Source organism: Oenanthe melanoleuca, chromosome 2 (assembly GCF_029582105.1).
Source record: "Oenanthe melanoleuca isolate GR-GAL-2019-014 chromosome 2, OMel1.0, whole genome shotgun sequence".
NCBI classification, from domain to species: domain Eukaryota; kingdom Metazoa; phylum Chordata; class Aves; order Passeriformes; family Muscicapidae; genus Oenanthe; species Oenanthe melanoleuca.
Window position 1 is genome coordinate 117,348,790 of NC_079335.1, and position 25,939 is coordinate 117,374,728.

At 37.8% G+C, this 25,939-nt stretch overlaps 1 protein-coding gene across 5 annotated transcripts; it reads left to right on the top strand.

Moving 5' to 3' along the window:
• TRA2A (transformer 2 alpha homolog) lies at positions 1-25,671 on the top strand. Of its 5 annotated transcripts, none has more exons than XM_056482733.1 (8): positions 1-254; positions 9,125-9,258; positions 11,130-11,289; positions 14,816-15,004; positions 23,064-23,179; positions 23,630-23,737; positions 24,447-24,514; positions 24,690-25,671. In XM_056482733.1, exons 1-8 carry the CDS (start codon positions 219-221, stop codon positions 24,698-24,700), a joined length of 822 nt encoding a protein of 273 aa, XP_056338708.1. In that variant the 5' UTR covers positions 1-218; the 3' UTR covers positions 24,701-25,671. The 5 variants fall into 5 exon arrangements, with proteins under 5 accessions (XP_056338708.1, XP_056338706.1, XP_056338707.1 ...); XM_056482731.1 differs by having other exon boundaries at positions 3-254; positions 11,124-11,289; XM_056482732.1 differs by having other exon boundaries at positions 3-254; positions 11,124-11,289; positions 23,633-23,737.
• Positions 25,672-25,939: the final 268 nt, after the last annotated feature.

The following is a 25,939-nucleotide window of genomic DNA, read 5'->3' on the forward strand; positions in this document are numbered from 1 at the left end:
GCCCCGCCCCGAGCGCGGTGCCGGGCGCAGACGGAGCGGCCGCGGCGGCGCCATTTTGCGGCGGTGCGGGAGGCGCGGGCGGGAGGCGGCGGTGGCGGTGCCGGTAATAGCGGCAATAGCGGTAACGGCGGCGATAGCAGCGGCCGTGGGTGTTGTTGCTGCTATTCGGGACTAGCGTCCCCCGTTCGCCCTAGCCCCGTGGCCAGGACTCTGCCGACATGAGCGACGTGGAGGAGAACAACTTCGAGGGGAGGGTGAGTGGCCTCCCCTGCGCGGGCCGTGTGGAGGGGGGTTCGGGCCCGGGGGCGGTGGGTGGCGGCGCTCGGCGTCCTGGGGCGTAGCGGAGGTGGGGGCAGCGCAGCTTGGCTCTAAAATGGCTCCTTGAGGCGCCCGCGCTTGCCTGGGCCGTGGGTGACGGCCCGCGTCCCTCTCCGCTGCCCGCGCCTCTCCCTCACGCTCCCCGCTCCCATCGGCCCGGCGGGATGCGGGCGCGGGGTCCCGGTGCTGCGGCCCGGCCCCCGCCCGGCCAGCGCGGGCTGATCCCGTGCAAACGGCGCTGCTGTAGCCCCGGCGTTCCTCCCCGCGCCTCTGTTTTCTTCCCGGGGTCCCGAGCCGCCTTGTTGCCGCCTGTCCTGCCCGTTCTCGCTCCCCCGCCCCGGCCGGGCCGCCGAGGCCTTCTCCCGCCCGAAAGAGGAGGGACCCCGCGTCCTTTTGTGCGAGGTGCGCGGTCTCTCCCGGCTCAGGAGCTGCCACGGGCCGGGCCCCTCTGACCGCTGGGGAGATCTGGCCGTCTTTATTAAACCATTGAAAGTCATCGATCGTGCAGCTGAAGGCTTCGAACGAGCTGCTGTGGCTTTGTAATCTCGTTAGGCCTGTGTCTTCCCTCTGATGGCTGCGGGTTTTCATGTACACGTGTGACAGGTCCCTTCCATTTTCAGTGTTTTTGTGGTTTTGTTTTTGTTTTTTGTTTTTTTTAGTGATGATCAAGGCAAGCAGGAGTTAGAAGCCACTTGAAACAGAAGCGTAATGTGTGCTCCTCCATCACAGTTTACGTTTTTTAATTTTGCTGAGGTTTTCTTTTTGTTTGCCCTTTTAAGAGATTCTTTAGAGAAACACCTGAGCATCCTCTTGGTGACTCTCTGATGATCCGGTGACAGCAGCCTTGCAGTTACATACGTAGTTATTGTCTGGGGAAACAGGCAATAAAATCTTAGAAGAACGGTATTACCTTCCAAAAATTACTTCTACATGACTATTGTTGCCGTTTTTGTGGTGATTTAAAATAAATCAATAGGCTGCAAGCTCTTTACCTAGCTATGCAATAACTGCTGCTGCTTTCTCGCGTGAGGTAAACAAAACCTGTGTTGATTGCTTGGAAGAAAAGTGTCTGTGTAGCTAAGCAATATGGGGTAAATAAACAGATCTCTGAAGGGGGAAGATCTTAGATTTCAGAAACCTGAGCAATGAGTATGCTTGATTTTATTTTTTTTTCTCTTTTTTTAAAGATGATGTTAATCTCCCATTTTACAGTCAAGATTTATATCTTTAAGGATTATTTTCTTGTCAGTATTCCCAGTGTGGGTTATTGTTAGGAAAGAAATTGTTAGGTTAATTGTCAGAACATTGATATTGGGCTCTTTGATGGATCTGTTGTTTATGTTACAAAGCTATTACAGCTCTATAGTTTCAGTATTTCTGCACACCACCTCCTGCCAAATGTAGTTGAGAGTACAGGAAGTCTGAAGAGTCCTGCAGTTAGCAGTTACTGTGGCTTCTGCTTATCAGTTTCTTGGGTTTTGTTGTGTTTTGGGTTTTTTTGTGATGGAAAATGTACCTGTTTGAAAGAACTGCTGAGTGTGTTGAGTCTTCATTTGGAAAACTTCTTTTGTTTTTGCTCTGTACACTGAAATTTTTCAATCAGTGTGGCATAACTGAGCATAATGGCAGGCATTTGATTGATTTCTAGTTGGGGGGGGGGGGTTTTGTGGTTCTACTGAAGAACATTTGGAAGCCTTTTAATTTTTTTTTCCTCTTCAGTAATAACTGCTTTGTTGTGATGGTACTAAAATTCTTGAAATAAGAAATTATATTTCAGACTAACGTTTTGTATTTCATTTCCACTGAAAGTACTCAGAGGCACAAAATTAAGCACATGTTACTTTGAAGCTGTAGTGTTTAGTCTGCTATTCCAGATTGGATATGACTCTGTCAGGCACTGAATGTCCTGATGCTTCAGTTTGCTATATCCAAGCATGGAGCACTGAGAGGAAAGCAGAAGTTTTCTTTGGAAGAAAGAGCTGCAGAAACTGGAAGAAAGTTTTAAGAACCTGTTTTCCTGGAATTTGGCACAAACAAGAATTCTGAGTACCCTTTCAATTCTTCCACCCCCTGTCAGTTTAAGTGGTAATTAGTGTGATGTGCTTTTAAAAAGTGAATGCCAAAGGAGTAAGGGTGTTTTAAGTTTCGTTTAAGGCCTTTTATGTTCTCATCTGTGTAGATGCATATTCTCCCAAAAGCACTTCAGTGAAAGTTGAGTATGAACAGAATTTTTTTAAATGCTAATTTTGTCGACAGTAACATTCACTTTGCCTCTAATTCATTATTTTAAAATCAAATTAACTAATCTGAACAGGAAATGAATAATTACGGAATTAACTTTCCAATGAAATTGCTTAGTTTGTACTCTTTAAAACTTCCATTTCTAAAGTATTAGGTGAAATCCTTGTAGAGCTTTTCCTTCTTGAACTCACTCCTTTATTGACTTTTTTTTAAAGCAAATTTTAATCAAATATGCCCGGACTAATCAACATCTGCTCTGTTTTGTGTCATTTTGTTTCAACTTAAGCAAGTTCTCTATTAAGAATGTGGCTGTTTGAACATAAGAAAGCTCCCTCCTCAAGCATGGTGATTTAATGGAAAGAAATTGTCTGAAGAATTAAAAATATAGTGGATGTGCTAGAGCTAAGTTTATGGACATTAAGAATAAAGAAAGATTTAAAATTGTGCTTTTTCCAGTGACTTGGGTTTGGAAACGTCAATGGTATTTTATCACCATTGAATGCTTTTGTGAGCAGATCTGACAAATGAGGCTTTTTTCATCTTTTATTTCTGTCAGATGGCAAGTCACTCTTACTTCCTTTCATATTTTTTGCTATTTTTTTATAGGCTGTTGTTTATTTGATGTTCAATCTGTGGTGCAACTTTAGATGTTTCCCAGAGCAATGAACAAAAGAGAGTCTGAACAGACCTGCACTTCAGTAGCTCCTCTTGAAACTTTGATAAGTTTTTTTCTTTTGAGCTTCTAGTAACATTTGATTTCTGCAATTGTAAGAGTTCAGTAGTTTTCTACAAGTATTTGTGTTTGTCTAAATAGGCAAAACCTTTTATCAGAACAAAGGTGAAATTCCATTTTGCAATTATATTGATTGTCTTCACTCTAATGATCCTGCTTTATGTGGGATCTTACTGTGAGACAAGTAGTATAATCTAATAAAACACTTCAAGAAATGTATGATTTTTGCACATGGCCCATCTTGTTGAAGTATGCATATTTCATTGGTACACAAGTGACTTTTGGGTTAGTTTAGCCTGTGAAAGTGCCTTAAGCTTCATGAAGTTTGGATGCAAAATATTTAAATACATACGGAATTACCTAACTGATCAACTTGGAGATGATTTCCTTAGCAAAAAAAAAAAAAAAAAAAAAAACAGCCAACGGTGTCAGGGTCGGGCTTGCTTAGCTGTTATATTCCATCTCTCCTGCAGTGGCAGTCTGCCACCTCTATAGAAAGGAAAGAATGTTGCTTCCCACACCTTTTCAAACACAAGCACAATGGACTGCTAGTGCTCAGGGGTTCTGCATTTGCTTGGAAAGTGCTGCTGTCACCCTCCAGTGTCTGACCAGTGTGGGAGTGTTTCTCTGGAAGTCCAGTTTTTGTTTTTTTTTGTTTTAATCAAACTTAATAAATTCTGCATTCTTCTGGACCTTGTCAGCTGGGAGGACTGCTCCTTTCGAACACAAATTCTTTTTACTGTCTTCTATGTGTGGTAGAGGAATGACTACAGAACCTTCCCTGAAGATGTGTATTTTCAAGCCTCAGTGAGATTAGCTTGTAATTTCTAAAACTTTATTGCTGAAGCCTTTTCTTTTCGTAAATGGGATCATTGAGAAATACACAAAGTTTGCTTATGTTAGTAACTTTTAAAATATCCATGTCTTCAAGGTAACAACTTACAAGATGCTTTTTATACAGAAGCTTATTATGCGTACTATTGTAATATTTATAGAAGATTAGCTAATTAAGGGATCCATTTTATTTTTAGTATAGTGACAGATCACAGTATGGAGCAAAAAGGATTTAACTTATTTTGTGAGTTTCAAGGAAAGTTGGTAGATTCCTGCAAAAATGTAATCTTGTCCTCATAAGTGAGATGTCAGTAGCTTAGTAGTTTTATCCAGTGAATGTGGACTGCTGCTAAATTAATGTTTCTCTTTTGACTACTTATATTTTTCTGTTCCTTTTTAATAGAGTTCAACTTCATTTATTTTTTTTTAGTTTGGGTAGACGTTTTTAAGAAATTTTTGGAAATGGTATTGCTAGACTACTTGTCCTGTCCCTTTTTTTACCCCAGGTCAAATTAATTTCACCTGAAATTTCTGTATGATTTAATGTTTTGGAGTTGGGGGTTTTTTTGTTTGGTTGGTTGGTTTTTTTGGTTTTTTTTAAATTTGTTTTTATTTGTTGTTTTTTGTTTTTTTTTTTTTCCATTTCCCCTGCTTTACTATAGAAAGCTTAATTTAAACTTACATAATTATTTTTAGTTAGCATCTTGCTCTAAATTTTGATAGCCTTTAAGCCATACTCTGAAATTGTAAGAGTTAAGGTAAGGCATGACAAGTTTGGGATGGAAGGGTAGTGTGAGAGAACAGGGGGGTTGTTTGTTTGATTGGTTTGGTGGGGGTGTTTGTTGGTTAGTTGGACAGTTTTGTTTTGTTTTGTTGTGGTTCCCCCCTCCATGTTCTTTATAATACCTTCTCTTGGTGGGTGGAAAATGGAAAGAATGCTTCAAGATTTCTGCTGTTCTCCGCTGTGTAAAAGTGTTTTAAATGCTTCTAAAATAGTAATTACATTGGAAAGTAGGATTTCTTTTGAAAAATGCAAGTAATTTAAATGGTAGGCAGAACTTTAGATAAGTTAAACAGTTTTATCAGTATGGATGAAATACATGGACTGACTGATGCCTGGCTCAGATGGATAATCTTAAATTGTTGATAGTTGTTCAGTGTCTGGGTTTATATGATACTGGAGTAATGGGGGAGGAGGAGAGATTCTTTGCATGTCTCTTTGGTTTGTTAATCTTCCTGAGAGGAAAGAGGGTAACAAGGATTAAAAATTCTCCTCAGTGCTTGCTTTGAATGCTTCTAGCTGTGCATTTTATCCAGAGAATCAGTAACTAAAGCTACAAACTTTAGATTTTGTGTTTGTCTACGATTTTGGCTCCAAGTTCCAATTCTTGGTGAAGCATTAGTCCCATTTAGTCCCATTTCCTGGTATGTATTTGAGGAAACTGCTACATCTTACTCTGAAGGAGCACACTGTTGGGTTTTTTTGTGTTTTGGGGAGAGGTGTTTCCTGGGAAAAGTGTTGTTGGCAGATGCAGGATTTGTTCTGAAAGGGAAGTCTGATTTGAAGACTATTACAAAACTCTTTTCCTGCAGGCTCTAGTAAATCTAGGTAGTTTGACATGGGGATAGTGAATTAGCTGCCTACAAATTTGTAAGGGTGACTGGTCAGCTGCATAATGAAACCGAAGGCATTAAGTTAGGTACTGTTTTGAGGGAAGCTGGTGGGATGAGGAGCTGAGTTTAAGCTGAGTCTCATCTGTGGCTCTTAAATGATTGAGGATCTTTAGAACAGAAAGATAAGAAAATGCTGAGGATCCAAAGTGCAATTTTAGTCTCTTCTCTCCCTACACAACATCTAGTTTCTGTGGTAAGAACAGAGTTAAGATGCAAATGCATAGGTTGCTTTAAGACTAGTACAAAACTGAGGTATTTTAGTTCTTTGGGGTAATAGAGTTGTCTGGTTTATGTTAAAGATGACATACTAAGAATATTGAATATTTTGGTCATATGTATTGCAGAATGGATATAAATAGTTAATGAAGAAAATTGGGTTGATTTGTGGTGTGGACTAATATGCAGTTTGCTAATTGTTTAATTAGAGTGGGAATATAGAGGAGAATTTTTCTTTAAAATCTCTTTGTGACTCCTTGAAGCTCTGAATCCCTTAATCCTTGCCTATAGTCTTGCTAGTAATATAAATATTACTAGGTACTTTTTCAGCATCATCTTTAAGTCCTTAAACTTTTGCAGGTTACTGTGGTTCCTTTAGTCTCCTTTAGAAGCATTGTAGGAGTTGTAACTAGGTGAACTATGTTGCATCAGAAGATGAGATATAATTGCTTGCCAGTGACAATGTGCAACTGCTATCAGGTAATCTCCGTACATCTGCAGTTACTTGGTTGAGAAAGTTTGAAATCTCTTAGAATTTACATGGTCCCCTCTGTCATTGCAGTTTTCACGTTGTATATTTGTGAATACAGCCCCTAAGGGTCTTAAACAGATACTTCCAAAAGGACTTAACCTATATGAAATGTTGTAATGTTTGCTTTTGTCAAATTTATACAGATTTGGTGTCATAGCTGATATTATTGAAGACTCCATGGGTGGTATTATAAGAGGCTTCAAGTTGAGTAGCTAAGAACACTAAGCTGACTTCTACATTGTATAGGAGCAATTGGGTCCATGATATTTTTGGAACCTCCCAATACTTTTAGATTGTGCAGGATCAGGGGGTGGGATGGGGGGTTGCCTTTGTTCAAGTTTCCAGAGTTCTTGTTCAAGAATTGATCTTTCAGATGTAAAAAGTGTGGACAGTGCAGTATCCTTATGAAGAAGGAGTCTCTGGGGAGGGTGAATTCTTTGTCTTTTTATTGAAGGGTGTTTTCTAAATCTGATGTCACTTTGAATGTTCTTCTTTATTACTGATTGTTTTTACTAGAGAGAGAAATACAAATAGTTCCCAGAGAAATTGGCAATTGTTGCGAGGGATGAGTTATAAAGAGAAAAATTTAGGAGGCTGTCAAACATTGTAAAGTACAAAGGGGTGAGGTGATAAAAAAATCATGTTAGTGGTTATAAGAGAATTTTTTCTTTATTGCAAACAGTGGATTTCTAATGTCAAAACACCAAATCAAATTTAGTAGTATTTAAAGGCATGTATATAATTTATTTCAGTGAGGTCCTGTAGTTAGCTCAGTACCTAGCCATCTTCAGAAGGGTAACCTGTTATGCAGACCCGATTATATGTCACAGCCAAGCTTTGAATTTGGCTTTCATTGTTAAAGTTTGGCAGTCCTATCATCCTAGTAGGTGACATTCTCCATGAGTCCTTTGTCTTTTTTATTGAGGTGAAGGGGAATGGTAGTGTGGTTGTAATAGTTGTTAATAAGGAGCCTCTCAGGTTCCATTTCTGGTGAGTTTACTATCTTGAAATATGAGGACAGCATCCTTTGAAAAAGAACTCCAGTCCAAAGTAGTGAAGAATTTTAACTGCAAAAGAAAATGCAAATCTGGATATAGGTGGAGTAAGAAAGATAAAAAAAAATGTGAGGACAGTCAGGAGGAAAGATAATGCAAATAAACATGAAATGTAACATATTTGGGAGGGGAATTTGCTGTGCTTTTTTTTATTATTTTGTGAAGTTACAAATGTATATAGCACATTATTCTGTAGAAATTTTTATAGCTAAGTTCCCTAGGAATGCTGTACACTGTAAAATGTGAGGAAATCCTAACCTGCTCTTTGTTTGCTTGTTTTCCTAGTTTTTCTCTTGTGTGCCTTACCATGCAAGAAAAAAACCCCTCCTGTTTTTACTTCTATTGGATTGCTTTAACTATACAATTCTACATCTTAGTTTATGGATTATATAAGGAAAACAGGATAACAATGAGGAAGAAAATATAGGAAGAATGATAATTTATGTTGCTTATACCTATGTGCATGTGTTATGCAAGTAAGTATGTGCATAGATAGGTTTTGACTGGAAATTTTTGGCCATTCTGTTGAATTGAGAGTGTATTAATAATCTGTAGGAGTAAAATTTGGGTTATTCAATACTGAGAAGCATATAGTTATTATTTTAGTGGGGGGGGAATCACTGATATCAATACTTCAGTATATTTATGCAAATTAGTTTTTAGTGTATCTATGTATCTTACCAAAAAAATCTCAGCGGGGAGGAGGGTAGCTTTACAAATACAGTAAAACACTGAGGACGCAGTAAGCTTATTGTTAGAACATAGACACTTATACAGTTTTAAAGATATATTTTTTTAAAAATTGTTTTATAAAATAGTTTCTTGCACTTTACCTGCTGGCTTTTCAATTTGGTAGATAACATCTGAACTCCAGCAGAGTTTTATAATCCCCACGTGCTTAAATATACTAAATGTTCTTTTTCCATTAAGGTTAATGTTCGTGAAGAAATTGAAGAGTTTTTTCCAAGAATGTGGAAGATAAATCAAGATAAAAGAAGGCTAATGAAAAGTATTAAAGATCAGAAAATTAAAATTGAATGGGGGAAAAAATTGAACAGAAGATTGGTCAGATAGAAGCACTTGAATATTTTTTTAAGGCTATAATGAATTGTTTGAATTGGGGAAGAATACACGAAGTATGAAAAATGAAAAACTCAATGAAGAATGAAGAAAAGTAGAAAGCAAGAGTGAAGTAGAATTAAAAGAATCTGGAAGAATGAATGGGTCCTAGGTTAAGTAAATGTATGGTTTATGTTCCAGTGTCTGTATGATCAAGTTGTAGATGAATTTGCATGATTACTTAGTTAATAGAGAATCGGTGATCTGGTTCAAGCAGGGACCTATTTGAGGCAAGCATACAATATTAACAGTGGGTTAGCAAAATGAAATTTATTTTGGAGGGTATTGCCTAACCATTTGTTTTTCAGGAGCAATCAATATAATAGAATTACTGTACTTAAAATGTTAGGAGTTAGGCATTTACACAACCAATACCATTTTTAATACTGTCTTTTTTGTTAGGAGTCTCGCTCCCAGTCAAAATCTCCAGCTGGGAGTCCTGCTCGTGTAAAATCAGAGAGCAGGTCAGGATCTCGCAGTCCATCGAGGGCTTCCAAACACTCTGAATCGCACTCAAGGTCAAGATCAAAATCAAGGTATGTTCAAAGTTATTCATGTCAACTCGGTGTTACTGCTGTTATTTTGGTAGGTTGATGAAATTTCTTTTCCCCTGTTGTAGAAGTACTTTTTGGGATATGCTAACAGGGATATGTTAATTTGCCTGTTTGTGCTTGTATGGGTGGACAAAGCTGGGAAATTATTTCATGGGTATGAGTAGAGAAAATATGATAATTAGAAGTAGTAACGTAGAAATAACAACTAAAATATGTAGGTTTGTCTCTTCCAGAAGAGAGAGAATGGATGGCGTTTCAATTCTGTGAAGCTCCTGCTTCCTTCTCCCAGAATTGTTTATGGGGAAATTCTTGTGGGGAACTCTCCTATATGGGGGAAGAAAAAAAGTCAAGTGAGACCTGGTGCAAAGGCATCAGGGTTAGATAAAAAGAGTAAGCTGTCTAACCATTGGAAATATTGGAAGACAGTGTTTGTGAATGTTCTTGACATTCTTTCATTGGAGGCTTTAAAAACATAATCAAAACCTAAGTCTTAAATTGAGTGTGGATATGTTCTTGATTTATGATAGTTTTGAGATTTAAATTCATTTTTCTATGCTGCACATGTCCTTCTCTACCACAAATATGGGTGTTGGAGGGTAAAGCTTTATAGCTCTCCGTTCTGACGGAGCTTGCATGGATCAGAATCATGTCTTTGATTTTTTCTCTAATTATGCCATAAATATTACCTGGTTTATACTACCTATCTTCTCTATTCCCTTTTACCAACATATTGATGGAAATGAGGAGAGCTAGGGGATCTTTCTTTACCAACCAGGAGAGGAACCAGAAAACAGCATTTTCACTAGAGGGGACAAAGCAATAGTCTTACATTGTTCCTCCTTCCCAGTTCTTGGGAGAGATCAGTAATACATCTTCTCTATTTATATGCTTTATACAGAGTAACTGAAAGAGTTGCTTTTAACTGTAAGGCTAGGGAGTGGGGAAAAAATACAGCAACACAGGCTTCTTCCAGATAGCAGAAGAAGTAATTTATTGCAGAAGTAGACACATTTTTATAGACTGGCTCGCAGAACCAAGGATAGAATTAAGTTAATTGATCCAAGGAAGGCAACACTTTTTGTAAATGTGCTTTTACCAAAACATGACGTTCCTCACTCACTCCTCCTCTCCATGACACCAGGTGCTAAACTTTGTTATTAATTCTTTCCTTTCTGTTCTCTTTTGAGTAGTTTGGGAAAACTCAAACCGCTTTTTTCCCTGACTCTCACCAAAACCCACAGTTGCTATGCTCTGAATTGCCAAAGTTCAGCTAATGTTACAGTTTCTCTTCTCTTCTTGTAATGTTTAGCCAGATGATTACCTACTGTTTTAAACAGCTTATTGTCAACAAGATGTTTGCAAAGAAGTCCTTGAGGAGTAGAGCAGGTGTTTGGGTTTTTCTTTTTTTTTTTTGTCTGGAGTAATTTTCATGCTTGGACAAACTTCGCTTGTAGATATTGCAGCACTGTAGTCCTGCCAGTTTTTTCATTTTTTCAGTCAAAACAGTACTTTAGAGTGTAGCATATCTAGTTTCTGTGTCACTGGGCAGTTGTTAGTTAAATAAGCAGCCAAGCTGGTGTAAGTTTAAAATCTGAAGTTCCTGAGAACTGTTGTGAATATAATCCTCAGCACATGCCAAAAGTACTGTCCAAGAGTTAAAAATGGTGCTGCTGAGCAGGTTATTAGACATCCATGCAATCTTTAGATGTGCAAGGTAGAAGAAGCTTAATGGCTTTAATTGTATGCATCATCTAAGAAATGATTTTTCTTTAGAAAATGTATGGTTTACAGTTAAATGCATTGTGACCATATGCATGACCTGACTAAAGGCTTTCTCTTTGTCGAAGATCCAGGTCCAGAAGACATTCGCACAGACGTTACACTCGCTCCAGATCCCATTCTCATTCCCATAGGAGACGTTCTCGAAGCAGATCATACACACCAGAATACCGACGTCGAAGGAGCCGTAGTCATTCTCCAATGTCCAACAGGAGAAGGCACACTGGCAGCAGAGTATGTCATGTTCAAAAAGGCTGAGTATCAATAAAACAATTGCTGCTTGTATCAGTGTAGTCCAGGTTACTTGCAGGCTGAGTTTGACCTGCTGTTTTGTCACTGGAGGATACAAAGATTGGATGGGAGTGGGGGGTGTTTGTGGAGCAATCTCTGTCCTTACAGCTGAACACTTATTTCTTGGGCCTGCAACTGGAAGGGAAGTTGTAGAAATTAGTTGAAAACATTGTGGTACAAGTCCGTATGTACAGGTATGGTGACATGGGCTTCTGTCTGCTCTAGAAGTTGAGCAGTTCTGATTAGTTTGTTTTTTTTGTTACAATTCCACGTATATGTAACCTTTACATAAACGAGACCACCTCCGAGTGCTGGCAACCTGCTAGTATTGATAAGATTGACATAAGGATCCATATAAGAAAATTCCCATGTACTTATTTGCCTATAGAGCATATGTTGATGATTTCTTGTGATTTTATGCTTCTGATTACTTAATTTGGTTTACCTTGAAGCAAAGCCATGTGTTATTACGTGGTATGTTCATCTTTATAGTAGACTAGAAAAATTTACAATTGTGAAAAGGAGGTGCAGTAAGTCTTTTAAAATGTTAATGAAAAGTGTCTGTGTATGAGCAGGAGAAGGTGTAGCTACACCAAAACCAAAATCTGTAATACTAAATTGTGTAATTCTGAGGTTTCTCCCAGTGTCCTTCTTTCTAATGGCAGAGTGGTTAGGGTTGAAGGACACCTTTGGAAATCAGCTAGTCCAACCCCCCCCTAAAGCAGGTGCACCTAGAGCAGGTTCCACAGGATCCCATGCAGGCATGTTTTGACCACCTCTAGAAAAGGAGACTCAGCAACCTCTCTGTGTGTTCTACACACAGAGTGTGTTCCAGTGTTCAGACAGCCTCAAAGAAGTTTTCCTTAATATTTAGAGGGAATGTACCATGTTTCAGTTTGTGCCCATTGCTCTTTGTCCTCTTGCTGAGCAGCACTGAAGAGAGTCTGGCCCATCTTTGTGATTCCTGCCCTTGAGATATTTGTATTCATTGGTGAGGTGCCCTCTCAGTCATCTCTTCTCCAACCTAAACAGGCCTAGCTCTCTGAGCCTTTCTTCCTAAGGGGGGTACTCCAATCCCCTAATCTTCTTTGTAGCCTCCACTCCAGTTTCTTGTCTAATCTGTTTCAGTGCTTTAGCTTCTGGTTTCACATCACTTTAGGCTGATCCAAATGAATATCACTGCACACAGCTACACAGCTCTGCCTTTCCTTGTTCAAGGCAGTGATGTTTCTGATACTTTTGGTTTTAATCTGGTTTAGTCTGCAGATTTTTTTATTAATTCTGTCAAAAAGAATACAGGGGTTTTTTTGCAGGCTTACCCTGGTGAAGCAGATCACCAGGAGGAGGTAATACCAATGTGAGGGAGAAGACAAAAGGGGAAAAGGGCAGGACTCTGGCAGTGATAGCATGCAGTGGCATAAGCTGTGGTGAAGCAACGTTCGTAGTAGCTTTTTATGGATTGTTGCCAGCATCTAATCACTATGAAGTAAATATTAATCCAGTGTCTTGAAAAATTGGCAGAAATAGCTGAACTTCAGGTGGGTTAGCTGTATTTCTGGTGAAAGGTGGAAAAATCCACTTTGCTACTTCAGGAAATATTAAGATGCTTTGCTATGTGAAGATGTTTTTCTGCTTTGGAAGTGACTTTGTGAAACACTTTGAGTGTTTTCACAGTGAATTTCTCCGTAATTCTAAGGAGTAGTTCTGGCAGTGTCAGAATGAATCTGAAATTAGACAGATTTGAAATTCCCTTAATAACAAGGTCCTAAAGACACCAGGAAAATTGGTAGCAATTTTGCCACTTCTTTTCTTGTAGAGAGAGCTTGCATAGTGGGTTGATGGGAGGTAGTACAAAAACTAATACAAAAGCTGCCCTTTAGTCCTCCACAGTCAGTTTAGGCCTTCCAGTGGTGATGCAGTTGTCACTTGGCATTTACTGTTTGCAGACTGATCTCAGTACTTCTCTTGCCTCAGAAAAATTCATAGGGTTTTAACTCTAAGAGGGATGTTAACAAAGGGCAGCAGGTATGGTGGTGTGGAGGAATTTACCCAAACAATGATTTAAAAGACAGATTTTATTATGTTTACAGGATTTCAGTAATAAAATTAGTATAGTTGCCAGTGTGATTGAACTATCAGATTGAAATATGGAGTAAAAAATATAAATCTTGATGTGTATAATTGAAACTTTTGTATTATAAACTGCCAGATCTTGTGGTCTTTAGCTACAGTGAGGAATTGCAGAAGATTCATGTCTTGAAAAGAAGTTTGAACTTTAACAAATTGAAAGAAGGGAACTTCAAATATATTAATAGCGTGGGCATCTTATTGCCACAATAGGTTCTTGAGTAAATGTGCTGAAAAAAATATGACAGAAGATCTGAACCTTTTTAGTCTTTGAATCAGGCTGAGAAGCAGACTCAGGCATAAACTACTATGCATAGATGACTTATCTGAAACTGAAATATAAATTTCAGCTGTGTCAACTTCCAGTTGTTATTTTGGCAGAAACATTAAATCTCTGTGCTTCTTGCTGGTGTTTTAAACGGCTGCATGTAGTATCACAGGTGCCAGACACCTAACTGAAAAACATGTTGATTTTGATCAAAATAATTCTTACAGAGGATTTGGCATCACATACAAATTCTCTGGCATGTGGAGAAATTTTGAACCTTAAAGAGAACTTGTACCTTGTACCATTACATATTTGACTTTGTCTAGTTGAAGTGAAATTTATTAAGTATCCCACATCATGTCAGAGTCAAGAGTTTTGTGCTAAAGAATTATGCATGCTTTTGGATTACAGTTTCACAGAACTGGCCTTCTACACTGGTTGCTCTCTAGATGAAAGAAGTAGGTGCCTTTCATCTAGTTTAGGAGTGGAAAGATTAACTTACAAATGTAAATATTGACTTTCAGTATAGTTGGATAGGAAATGCTGAGGTGGAGGAAGTTTCAGTAGAAGCTAGTTCATTATAGTTCAGTCATCTGTGTTTAGGAGCTCAAGTGCTTGCATGTAGTGTGGGCAGCTGGAGGCAGTGTGCACTCTGCTGCCTGTGATGACCATGCAAAAGGGCTGAAGGTGGGAGTTCAGGTTGACAGACCTCTTAGCACAGAATTGTATGTGGTGTCTGCCCCTTGTTGATAATTTATGTATGAAATATTAATAACATTAATTCCTCTTGTTCTGTAGCTTTTCTGTAAATCAGAATGCTTAAACTTTATCAACTGAGTTTTTTACCAACATGAGAAGTTTGTCTTGGTCTTTTTTCTAAAATTAAAACCACTGAAAGTAGTTGCTTTTTGAAACAATCTTACAATTAGAATGATAGCTGTTAAAGTGTAAAGCTGTGTATTAACCTGTTTAGTTTTCTTCAGATTTTTTTTTTTGTCATCTATAATTTTTGGTATAGGAGTATTTAATTTTTTTTAACTAAAATTAACTGGAGTTGAACATTTCTGTTACCAGGCTAATCCAGATCCTAATACCTGTCTTGGAGTGTTTGGTCTCAGTTTGTACACAACTGAGAGAGATTTACGTGAAGTCTTCTCCCGTTACGGACCTTTGACTGGTGTCAATGTGGTTTATGATCAACGGACTGGGCGATCAAGAGGATTTGCTTTCGTTTATTTTGAGAGAATTGATGATTCTAAAGAGGTAAGCACATGCTTTGCTACCTTTTTCAGGTGTGCTCTTTATGCTTTATCTTCATTAATTGTCTGAAAAAAAAAAACAAGTTTTGAGTATATATTCGCTAGCAGATTCTCACACTGAGATTAATTTAAAATGCTTTATTCAAGCAGTGTGGCACTTCTAAACAAATGAAGCATTTGAGTTCAGTGTTCAGATGTGTGATCATATTTTAACCATAAGCTGTCTGTATTAAATCAGCAGTGAGCCCTGGACTTCAGTTTTAGTCTGTTATTCAAAATGCAAATAAATCTTTGAGGCTTCAGTGTCTAAAGGATTTTTGAAACGTTTTGGAAGCTAGTTTTAAGTTATCTTCTGTATCAAAATTCTGAAGATGCATTTTCTCCTGCATGTTATTGTACATTTGAAAAACAGTGGGGTTTTTCTTGATTTGTGCCTTGGCCAATTGTTTTCCTGGTTGTTTAGCAGATAGCTGTTAATAGCTAGACTGAGTTGTTAGTATAATTGATCTGCAAGGAAAGAATCAAACAATATGAACAGCAGCCTGTGTTGTGATTCACCACAATGTACAATTAGCTGTAGTTTTTTTTATCCCTGTGATGATACCATGAACTTTACCACATTTACTGAAATTTGTAGGTAAAGTTGCTGTTAAAAGTAAAAACACCCTCTAAAATAATTCTTTAAGCCTGCATTGTGTGATTATCTCCTTTCTTTGGGACAAACTGAGTCACAGACATCATTTTGCTTATGGATTAATAGGTTTGGACAGATGTTTGATTCTGTGTGCATTTGATAAGTTTATTTATAAGGAGATATTAAATATGACTCCTCTCTTTATAGATCATTTAGCATTGAAGGCAGGGAGGATGGCAACTCTGGAACCTATCAGGAGCTGAGAAATAAGAACTCTGATGCTACTTGATATTTTAATAATAAAAAAACCAAAAAAACCAAAACCCAACACTTTGTGGATTACTTGATTGAACTATACTTAGTTCTTGTCTTTGACTTCTGGTTTGATCCAACTGAGATCATACCAGAGTATGATCTGAAGAAGAGTAGTCTTTGTAGATGTATATATGTGTGGTTGTTGCAGGTTATAGAGGTAAGTAAAAGGACAGGAAACTTCCTTTAGTGTCCCTTCTATATTTTCCTGCACTCTCAGGTTGGTAGAGAGGTTCATGCAGTGGATAGCTGTATATCCATGTGTCTTTAATGGCCTGTTCTCTTCTAACTTCTAGCCTTGTATTTCTTTGCACACTGAATTTGTTGGGATTTTGAAAAAATGGCTGTTTTGTGAAACATTTGCACAATATTCCTTGACACATTTATATACCAGTCTTGTCTGTTTTACAGCTTCATATGCCTTTAGAAGTAGGTTTTTTCTTGGTTGCCACGGGGAATGGTCATGCGTGATACCATGCATTTCTTAAAATGTTCCGTGTAAATAGCATGAAGTAATTTGTTTAGTATAAAGCTGTTTTGGCAGATGACATGAAACTGGAATGCAAAGGAAAACAAAAAGGGATGTAACTTGCATTCAAAAATACAGAAGTAAAAATTAGAGCCTTAAGCAGAAACTGAAATAATTTGGAATGTAATTAAACCCATTTTTCTTTTCTCCAACGGGTTGGTGCCTGAAGAGGGGGAAAGGATGCAAACTCTCCCAGCACCTGGAACTTAAATAACTGAAATACTTTGGCAAGAAGGACAGAAGAAAACTTGTTTATTTGACTTATTTCATGGGCCTTGAGGCCAGATTTGAAGATGGCAATAAATGGCAGTTGGTGTAGAAGAAGGGGAAATATATAAATGTAGGTACATGCATTCATATATATAGATAGATATATAGCTCTAGGTGTGAAATTTTGTGACAGGCCCTCTAGGAGAGCACTGAAGGAAATGAAGCAGTCCTCTGTTTGGAAGATAGTCTGAAAACTTGAGCGTGCATAAAAGCAGTGACACTTGAATTACTTTTGTTCTGAGTGAGTAACTCCTCTTAAAAAAAAATAAAAAAATTAAAGAACTCCAACCAAAAACAATAACCAGAATCTGGAACCTTCAACATCCTAAACATCTAAGTAAAGACATAAGATGTTGAACTGAATTCCAGTCCTTTTAAAGATAGATGGATTAAATGAGAGTAGAACTCTACAGAAAAATGAGGATTTTCCATAATCTTCACTATTGCCCTTCAGGAAGGCCAGCACAGGGAAGCTTCTTAGCAGACATGCACTTAAATACAGGTAATATTTAAATTTTACATAAAAATAATTGTGAGTAGTTACGTTTAAACTTTTGTAACTTAAAGATTGATCAGTGTCAGTTGCACATGGATTCTCTTGTGGCTGAAATCCCTCAGGGTCTTTGTCATCCCTGTTACCACTTTTACAAACAGGATCAGTTTTTGAGCTAGTTAAAATGTTGCTGTGGTTCATGATTCAGAAACTTAAGTTGTACAGTGTCCATATGGTCGTAAAGACGTTTTAAGTTGTCAACTAGCTCGATGTATTTTAACTCCAAAGACAGTTCTTAAGGCAGATACTTCTCAGGGTCCTGAAGACACAGAAGGGGCAGTTCTAAAGTTTATTTTTACTTAAACTGTTTCAGAATTTCAGGTTGTGACATCATAGCAGCCTTGTTGCTAGCTGTACATGAGCATCTTGGTTATAAAGAGAAGCACAAGCTTAGCTTTTGGTATCTACTACACAGAGTAGCTGTCAAAGCATCACAGTAGCTTCAGAGATTCCACTATAACAGGACTGAGAAGTTTTTAAAGCATGTGTCCAATCTAGGAGATTACTTTTAGAATATAGTTCTATTCCATTTGAAACTCTGCCAAGGTTAAGATGTAACTTCCTGATTAGACAGAAGGTTCTTTTTTCATCCTTTATTGCAGTGGTATAGTGTTTGCAAGATAACACTCAACTGGATTCTTAGGTTGACCCATGTTGAAGATGCTCATGGACACTACCTTTAGTTCAAAGTATGATAACAGACAGGAAATGTAAAGGACTGATGGATGTCTGGGAAACAGCTGATGAATGTCTAATGGTTGTCTAGGAACCTGAGGTTTTGCTGTGCCAATGTTCTTTCTTGTCTGTCAGCTTGTTCAAAGCCTGTTTGAAAAGCTGCTGTCATTATGTACCTGTTTTTAGAATTAAGTGTAGTGGGTTTCGTTTTTTGTGAAGTTGTTTTATTTCAAAACGTTGTTGGTTTTTAAAAAATATTTTGTATTGGTTATTTGCCTTGGGCGGTGCAGTATCTTGTCGTGGCCACCCTTTTCCATGTCCTCAGAACCACATGTGCAACAGGCAATATCTGTAAACATCTATTCAAGGCTTGTTTCTCACACTGTCTTATACAGTTTGTAGTATTGGCAACACTGTCATGGAGACAGCGTTGTAATGTTGCTTTGCAATATTTTCACTAAATTATAGAGGGTATTCATCTGCCCATCACATAAGGATTTTCTTTCTGTGTTTAAGAGGATCACAGTACTAGGATGAGGAAAAAATTAAGTTGATGGGGGAGGAATTGATTGTGTCAGGGCCTTACTTAACAGTAAGTTGAGAAAACCATGAGTGAAAAGTGCTGGCTGTTCTAGAGATGTGGTTCTTACAGTTACCAGGGATTTTGTATACCGCTAAACCAGCTTTTCAGTAGCCCAGACTGTGAAGTGTTAGTTGTTTAAACTGAGGCTATTGTGAATGTACTGTCTGTAGGAGGATCTCTTCTAGGAAGCATCAGCTACAGCAGCTGTTGGCAATATGGAATTTTCTAGTGCTAGATCTAGTTAGATGTTCTTCTTCAAAAAAGTTTTGACCATCTTTCCAGAACCATTTTCTGAAGTACTGTTGATTAATCAACACAAACCACTAATATCTTTCAGTTGCCAAAGACCAGAATAATGGAGTTTATAGGTTCAGTTTGAAAAACATAAAATCTGCAAGCAAGCAGACTGGCTTGGAACCAATGTTACTGAACAAAACTCCTATGGCTTGTTGAAGAAATGCTTTATATATTCTTCATGGTATAAAAAAAAGCCCTTGATTTACCAGAAAAGAGCACTAGAAGGTCTCAAATGTTTGGAATTACAAGTTACAGACTTCTGGAGACTCTGAAATACCATGAAATTGCTAATACTTGCAGGAACATCCAGTTCTTTGTTCTGGTTCTCTGAAATCCTGTATTTCTTGACTCTGAAGCTCTAAAGTATGCTTTAAGATAATGCATTGAATCTGTCAGTGCTTAAGCTCCTAACTGTAGATGTTTAAAAATTATCATTGACAATATTGTAAACTTTTTTGAAATCTCAAACCAGAGAATGTAAATTGAGTGTTGTTCAGAAATGAAATGGACACTTGAATTGAACTTGGCAGACTGCAGCAAGTGTAAAAAAGTTGAGTTTCTTAATTTCTTCATAAATTCCATCAGATTTTTTTTTTCAGAATTTTCTTTCAGTGGCTCTCAGTAAATCCAGAACTGAATGAATAATTGATATACTTGAGGGGGGAATTTAATCCATGATGTCTTTCATCCCTTGCTGTACCTGTGATAGAGTGGAGATGATGTTCTTTTATCAGTGGCATTAAATGCAGTAGAGAAGAACTTCTGGTAAAAAAGGAAGAAGAAACCCCTACAACTACAGTGAGGGGGGAAGGCAGTGTCTTGTGTAGTTATTTTTAAATTGTGAGAATACATTTTCAAAATACCACAATACAAACTGCTAATGTTTGACTGTTTAAACATATTCAGTATGTATGTTGCTAACTTTGTAGTGATGTCAAGTTATTGAAATAGTTTTCCAGACTGAAAGTCTTTAATTTTTTTAGTGGGTTCTTGATTACTTAACTAATACCAGCTGCCTGTGTAAGTTTGTGCATGTAATTAAAAGTGTTTTTCCAAACTTGTTTTACTCTACCTGACTGGTCCTACATACAGAAAACATCACATACTGTATTAAATATCAAATGACATTAAAATCTTTGTTAAATTTAATGCTTTCTGACATTTTTGAGCCATGAGATGATTTTGTAGTTCAGGAACTGCTCATTTTGTCAAACCAACACCTTAGAGGTAATCAAGTTTTTTTTATTGTGGATAGTCTGTTGAAGGTTTAAAATTCTAAAACTGTATAAAAGTGATCCAAGATGCCATTCCCCATCCTATTTCTGTTTTCTGACTGCATACATATAGCATATAGGTGTGTATTCTAGTCTACAAAAATCAAATTTTCTGTAGAATTTGCTACCAGAATGAAGATGATATGTTTATAGGAATGCTGTTTTCCTGCTTACTACCCTCTTGCAAAAGCCATGCGAGTCTTTTAATGACATTCCAATATTTGGAAAAGAATACATCTTGTAATAAAATAGGTTGTAGATAGATAAAGACTCCTAAGAGGGCATTGTGTGTCTTAAACACAAATATTTGATTGTTTTCTTTTAAAAATTTCATTTGATCATCTTAAACAGGATTTGAGAATGTCTTCAGCATTGTTAGAGAAAATATGAAGTTTTTTCTCTTTGACACTCAAATATTCTTAACACAGCAGTCATTCACACCCAGAACCATCAAGAAAAGGAAACTGAAATTTCTTTTGAATATGACATACAATAAGCCTGTAAAATCTGAAATATTCTTGTAAACTACTTTAACTTTCAATAAAGCACAGAAATGCCAGTGATTAGGATCACTAATATATTTTTACAGCCCTCATACAAAATAAGTACCACGTGAACACAGGTTTTTAGAGAGGGCTTTTGGTCATCTTGCAGCAGTCCTTACCTAATAATGTCAACTTAAGTACTTCAGAGACCTGAGGTGTGCACGTTAAGTGGTGCAGAGAATCTGGGAACCTCTGTAGAGGGAGTTTCCAGTTGCTAATTACTGGATGTGAGTAATCCATACTACTAATTGTTGTAAGTTTTGGCTTTCCTGCCTTTGGGGATGCAGTCAGAGCTGTAAGAGGCTTTGTTGCTTTTGTCTATATTTTAAAGATTTTCTTTATTTTAAAATTTGTTGTTGGCAGTTATTGCTGACAGCTGCTGAACCATAAGAAAACTAAGTTTAAATCTTTGGTAGGGCATTAGACCTTATGAGCAGGGTGTCAGGAGTTCTGTGCAGTGTGGTAACCATGAACTAATCTTTATCCTCTGAAATGTAACACATTTCTTGGTATTTCTGAAACAAGCAGGCAACTCTCAAAATTAATTCTTCATTTCTCTTGCTGGTATGTTGCTCTTCTCTGTACTGCTCCCTCTGTCAAAGAGCACTTCCTCTGGAAGAGGTGTTTGTTGGCTTAACTAAATAAGACACACATGCCAGATGTTCTGGGTTTGAGGTGGCTTCTTGTCAGCTAAGCTTACTATGCTGCGTTGGCTGGACTTAAAAATGCCATGCAGCAGAATGTTTTTTTACTTCTTACAAGTTAACTTGCTGCATTTCCAGAAAGATATTTTTCATTATGGAGAGTAATTTTTCAGCCAGTTATTTGCAGCCTTCATTGGTAGGTTTGTGCACACAAACTTTCCTAGTATGCATGCACAGGTTTATTTTAATTTACATCATCCTTGTGGGGAGAAGTGGCTGGAAAACTAAAGCTGAGGAGCGTGTTTTAGTCACAAAAAATACCTGAGTGTATGTTGAACGACTTGGACTGCTCTTTGCTGTGCCTTGCAGTTGGCTACATGTAGTTAGTTTTGTACAGGATCACAAATCACTAGGTGGCGATCTAGTATGGACGCAAACAGCATTATTAAAATACAAACTCACTCCCAATAAATACATTAGTGCTCATCAGTCACTTCCAGTTTGAGCACAGCAGGTAAATCTAGTGGATGGTCAGGTTTCTGTATCTTCTATATGACTTGTATGTGAGTTCAGTAAGGCTCTTTTTAGAGTTAAGATTTTTGAAGAAATGTTTCATAATTAAAAAGAAGAAAAAAAATTCTGTGCTCAGAGGCACCTTCATGTTTTGAGGTTGGGTGTTGTTTTTTGTGGATTAAAAATAGCAAAGTGGTTATGTTCTTTAAGTCAAGATTGTAACAGTGTCTCTTCTCCACACATGAAAAAATAAAAATAATGTGTATTGGACTAAGTACTGTGCTTAGTGTTAAGAAGTGATGTGTGTTGATATTTCAGAGATCGTGTAGCAGATAACAAAAGCTGTTAAAATTCAAAAAGCAGATTTTTAAAAATCCTTTAAGTCTATCATTAGCTGTAAAAATTAACTGTTGTGGATTTGTTGGGGTTTGGGTTTTTAGGTTACTTTTGCATGAATATAATTCTCAAAAGTACGCTGTGCTCCTTTGTTAAAGTTACTTTGATGGTTGGAGTCTGTGAAAGGCCATTGTATTGATTCTCAGAGTGGAGAAGCGGGGCAGGAACACCCAGCGAGTGCTGAGGGGCTGCGGGCGGTTCTGAAGGCACGGGCGTCTGAGCGCAGACCCTTGTGTGTATCACTTAAGCGAGCTGCTATTGTGAGAGGGAGTGGGGAGGAAGGTTGTAATTAGGTATCCATGTAGGCTGAACCCGCCATTTTACTAAGCTCTGCTGAAGTAGGTCCTTGTAAGGGAGATGGCAGGAGGCTGGGAGAGCATGAAATGGCAGCCGACGAGCAGTAATCCGGCCATATGCACCCTACAGGAAGCCACTGTTTTGCACAGCTTTTGAATCCGCCCGTCCCCTCTGGGTCAGAGACGGTGGTAGGAAAGATGCAGTTTTCAGGAAAAAAGCAGTTTTGACTTTCAGTTTACCTTTCAGATGGGTAGAAGATAAAGTCTAGGGTGAGTGGCTGTGTTAGTGGTTAGCCTGTGCTCCCTTAAGAGGGATTGAGAGTCGCATTAGTTCGGCACCCCAGTGCAGTCCTGTTACACCACCGGCAGACAGGCGTGGGGACAAGAGATGAGCCAGTCGCCACAGTGGGGCACTAGTAACCAGTCTAAACAAGACAAGTTCTGAGCTTGTTTTTCTGGTGGAAAATAATGTGTTTGTACATAGCCTTCCCTAGTTACCAGTAGGTTGCAAATTTCACCTCCCTGTGCATTGTCTCCTGCAGGCGATGGAGCATGCAAATGGAATGGAGCTGGATGGCAGGAGGATTCGAGTGGATTACTCAATCACCAAGAGAGCTCATACACCCACCCCAGGCATCTACATGGGCAGACCAACACAGTAAGTTTGATGGATTTAAACTGGAGGCTGGATTCTGGTTGAAGAAATTACTAATATAAAGACTGCAGTACTGTGGTTCACATACACTCTTAAATCCTACTGTAGTTTACTGTATCTTTATATAAATATTGAAGGACCTGTTAATAAAAAATAATCTCCAGCATGATCAATTAATGTATCCTTAGCCTGCTGAAATACTAAGGTGCCTATTTGCCTTTTACTTTGATGGGAATTAAGAGTCAATTCCCTTGTTTTTCTGGGAGTTTTTGAAGGTGGTTTTTTTTATTATTTTGTTTATATATTTTTGTGATATAGTCTTAAGTGTCTGATTTACTACAAGACCACTTTATTAAGATTTAAAATAATTTATATTTATTTATCTAATAATTTAACTCAAAGAGTAGATATATAAAGGGGATTTTGTTTTTGTTTTTTCTTTTCCCCTAATAGCAGTGGAGGAGGTGGTGGCGGTGGAGCGGGTCGTCGCCGAGACTCATATTATGATAGGGGGTATGACAGAGGATATGACAGATATGAAGAATATGACTACAGATACAGGTACCTAATCTTTATTTTATTTCTGTAACAGTGAATTTGTTGATTTGTTGAAAAGTTAGATGACAAAGCACATTATTCAGTTTGTAGCAATATTCTGCATACACGCCTGTTATGTGTTAGAGCCATGCTCTTGTAGGTTTTGTGGGATTAAAGTATTCAGAGTCTTCAGTGTTTATGTAATTTGGTCTTTCTGTTGTTTAAGGGGTTAATTTTGCTACGTGAAGGAGGTGTGGAGCATGTACCCCAGGAATCAAGTGGACAGATAAAAAGGGAACTCGTTTTTCTATGCTGTATATAGAACCAGGGACAGCTGATACACACTGCTGTTTAAAAAGGGATTATTTGTGGATGGGATTTTTAATGCTTGACATTTCATAACCATCTTGCTGTTTTGAAAGTTATCTGGTTTCAGAGAATGTTGTTCAACAAGAATTGTAGGCATCTGGAAAAGCACTTCATGTGTTTGTAAGGCTAGTGAGAGTTTATTAAATTCTTTGTCTGGGAATATCTTTGAGTTTAAATACATCAAATAGAGAAATATAAAAGCATTTGTTAAATAACCATAAGCCACAGCCAAATACAGCAGAAATCATTCATGCAGGCCAAGTCTTTCAGTGCTAAGGAAGGGGTTCTGTTCTGTAGAAGTGATGTGAATAAGGCTTCTTTCATAATGGATGTTGTTTGGTTTCTTTTTTAATTTCCTTTAAAGGAGACGATCACCATCGCCTTATTATAGTCGATACCGATCGCGATCAAGATCCCGTTCCTATAGTCCAAGTAAGTAAATACCAGTGAATAAACAAAATCTGGCTGACATAAACACTGTTACATGAATTGATCAGTAGGAATTCTGAATGTGAAAGCAAAAAACCTGGGCACAGTTAGGCTGTGATAATGTGTACATTAGTTTGGTTGTATAATTAGTAATTGTGTCATCTTTTGTTTTTTCCAGGGCGCTACTGAATATCAGAAGAGTTACAGTTGAGGACTTGATTTTTAAATACAAAGTTCAGATCTTTAGCTTTTCCCTTCCATCTTCCCTTTCTTGTCCTCCTTCCAGCTCTTTCACAAGTCTTTGGTTCATTTAGAATATACATATTTTCAGTTGAAGTATTCCTATTTTCCATCCCTTCTTATTGTAATACTCTTAAATATTGTAATTGTTGTAGTTTTTGTGTAGTAAAACATTTCAAGCAAAAAAATTAGAGAACCCCAAAGTGCTGATACATTTTGGAAGTCATTCCTATTTCGTTTCTAAAACAGTTGGACTCCTGACTAATCAGAAGAGAGCATTGATATTTTTAAAGCTTGCATGTCATATGTAGTATACACACACTCGGATACTTTAACATAAACTTGCATTTCCAAGTAACTTGTTAATCTTTCTGTTAAAATGTTTACCTATTACTTTGATAAACAAGTAATGACTTTGAGCCTTTTCTGTAATGATAAATTTGCTTAGATAGTCATGAACCAGAGGATTTTTTTAATTTTTCTTTTTTTTGTGTCAAGTAGTTGCTTTGAGAGTAGACTATTTGAGCTAGATCAGAATTTGGTATTTGGCTGACTGAGAGAGTAGATCCTTGTACACTCAAAATTAAGTCTGTGTGTTTTATAGAAAAAAGTTTATGGATTGCTACACAGTGGATAACAGTTGAAATTAAAGTTGTTAAATTCCTGGGGTCTTTGTGGTACTTGGTTGAATATTTCCTTTTAATTGGTGCAGCAGAAAGAATATTTATTGAACATAGCAATTAGTTATATAATTTGCTGTTCATGAAAGATAAAATCACCAACTTTTTGGTATTGAAATTATGATGGAGAAGTTTTGTTTCCAGTCCTTTTTGAACTTTTGGAAGTATGAATGGAAAAACCTACGGCTACATGTAAATCTTTTTTTTTTTCCCCTCAATAAAAGTTAAGTCCACTGATAATGTGGTTTCTTGTCTTTCATTCTGCATTTTGTGTCACTTTGGAATAATATTAAACAATACTTGGTACTGGGGTGTGGATGATAAAGTCTGCTTTTACCTGTCTTTTCAGGAGCCTTGTCTTCCCTGAGGATCGGTATGTGGTTATATGGGATGGCTAAGCTAGGCAGGTAGTCCAGCTTTCTCTTGTGCCATCCTTGTCACTTGCTGGAGTTGTGGTGAGATGGTTGAATGAGAGAAACACTCTTGACTTTGTTTCACTTTCTGCCAA

Coding starts and splice junctions, on each gene's coding strand:
- TRA2A (XM_056482731.1), top strand. CDS start 219: ATGAGCGACGTGGAGGAGAACAACTTCGAGGGGAGG. Junction 15,005..23,063: donor GAATTGATGATTCTAAAGAG/GTAAGCACATGC, acceptor TGTCTCCTGCAG/GCGATGGAGCATGCAAATGG. Junction 23,738..24,446: donor GAATATGACTACAGATACAG/GTACCTAATCTT, acceptor TTTCCTTTAAAG/GAGACGATCACCATCGCCTT.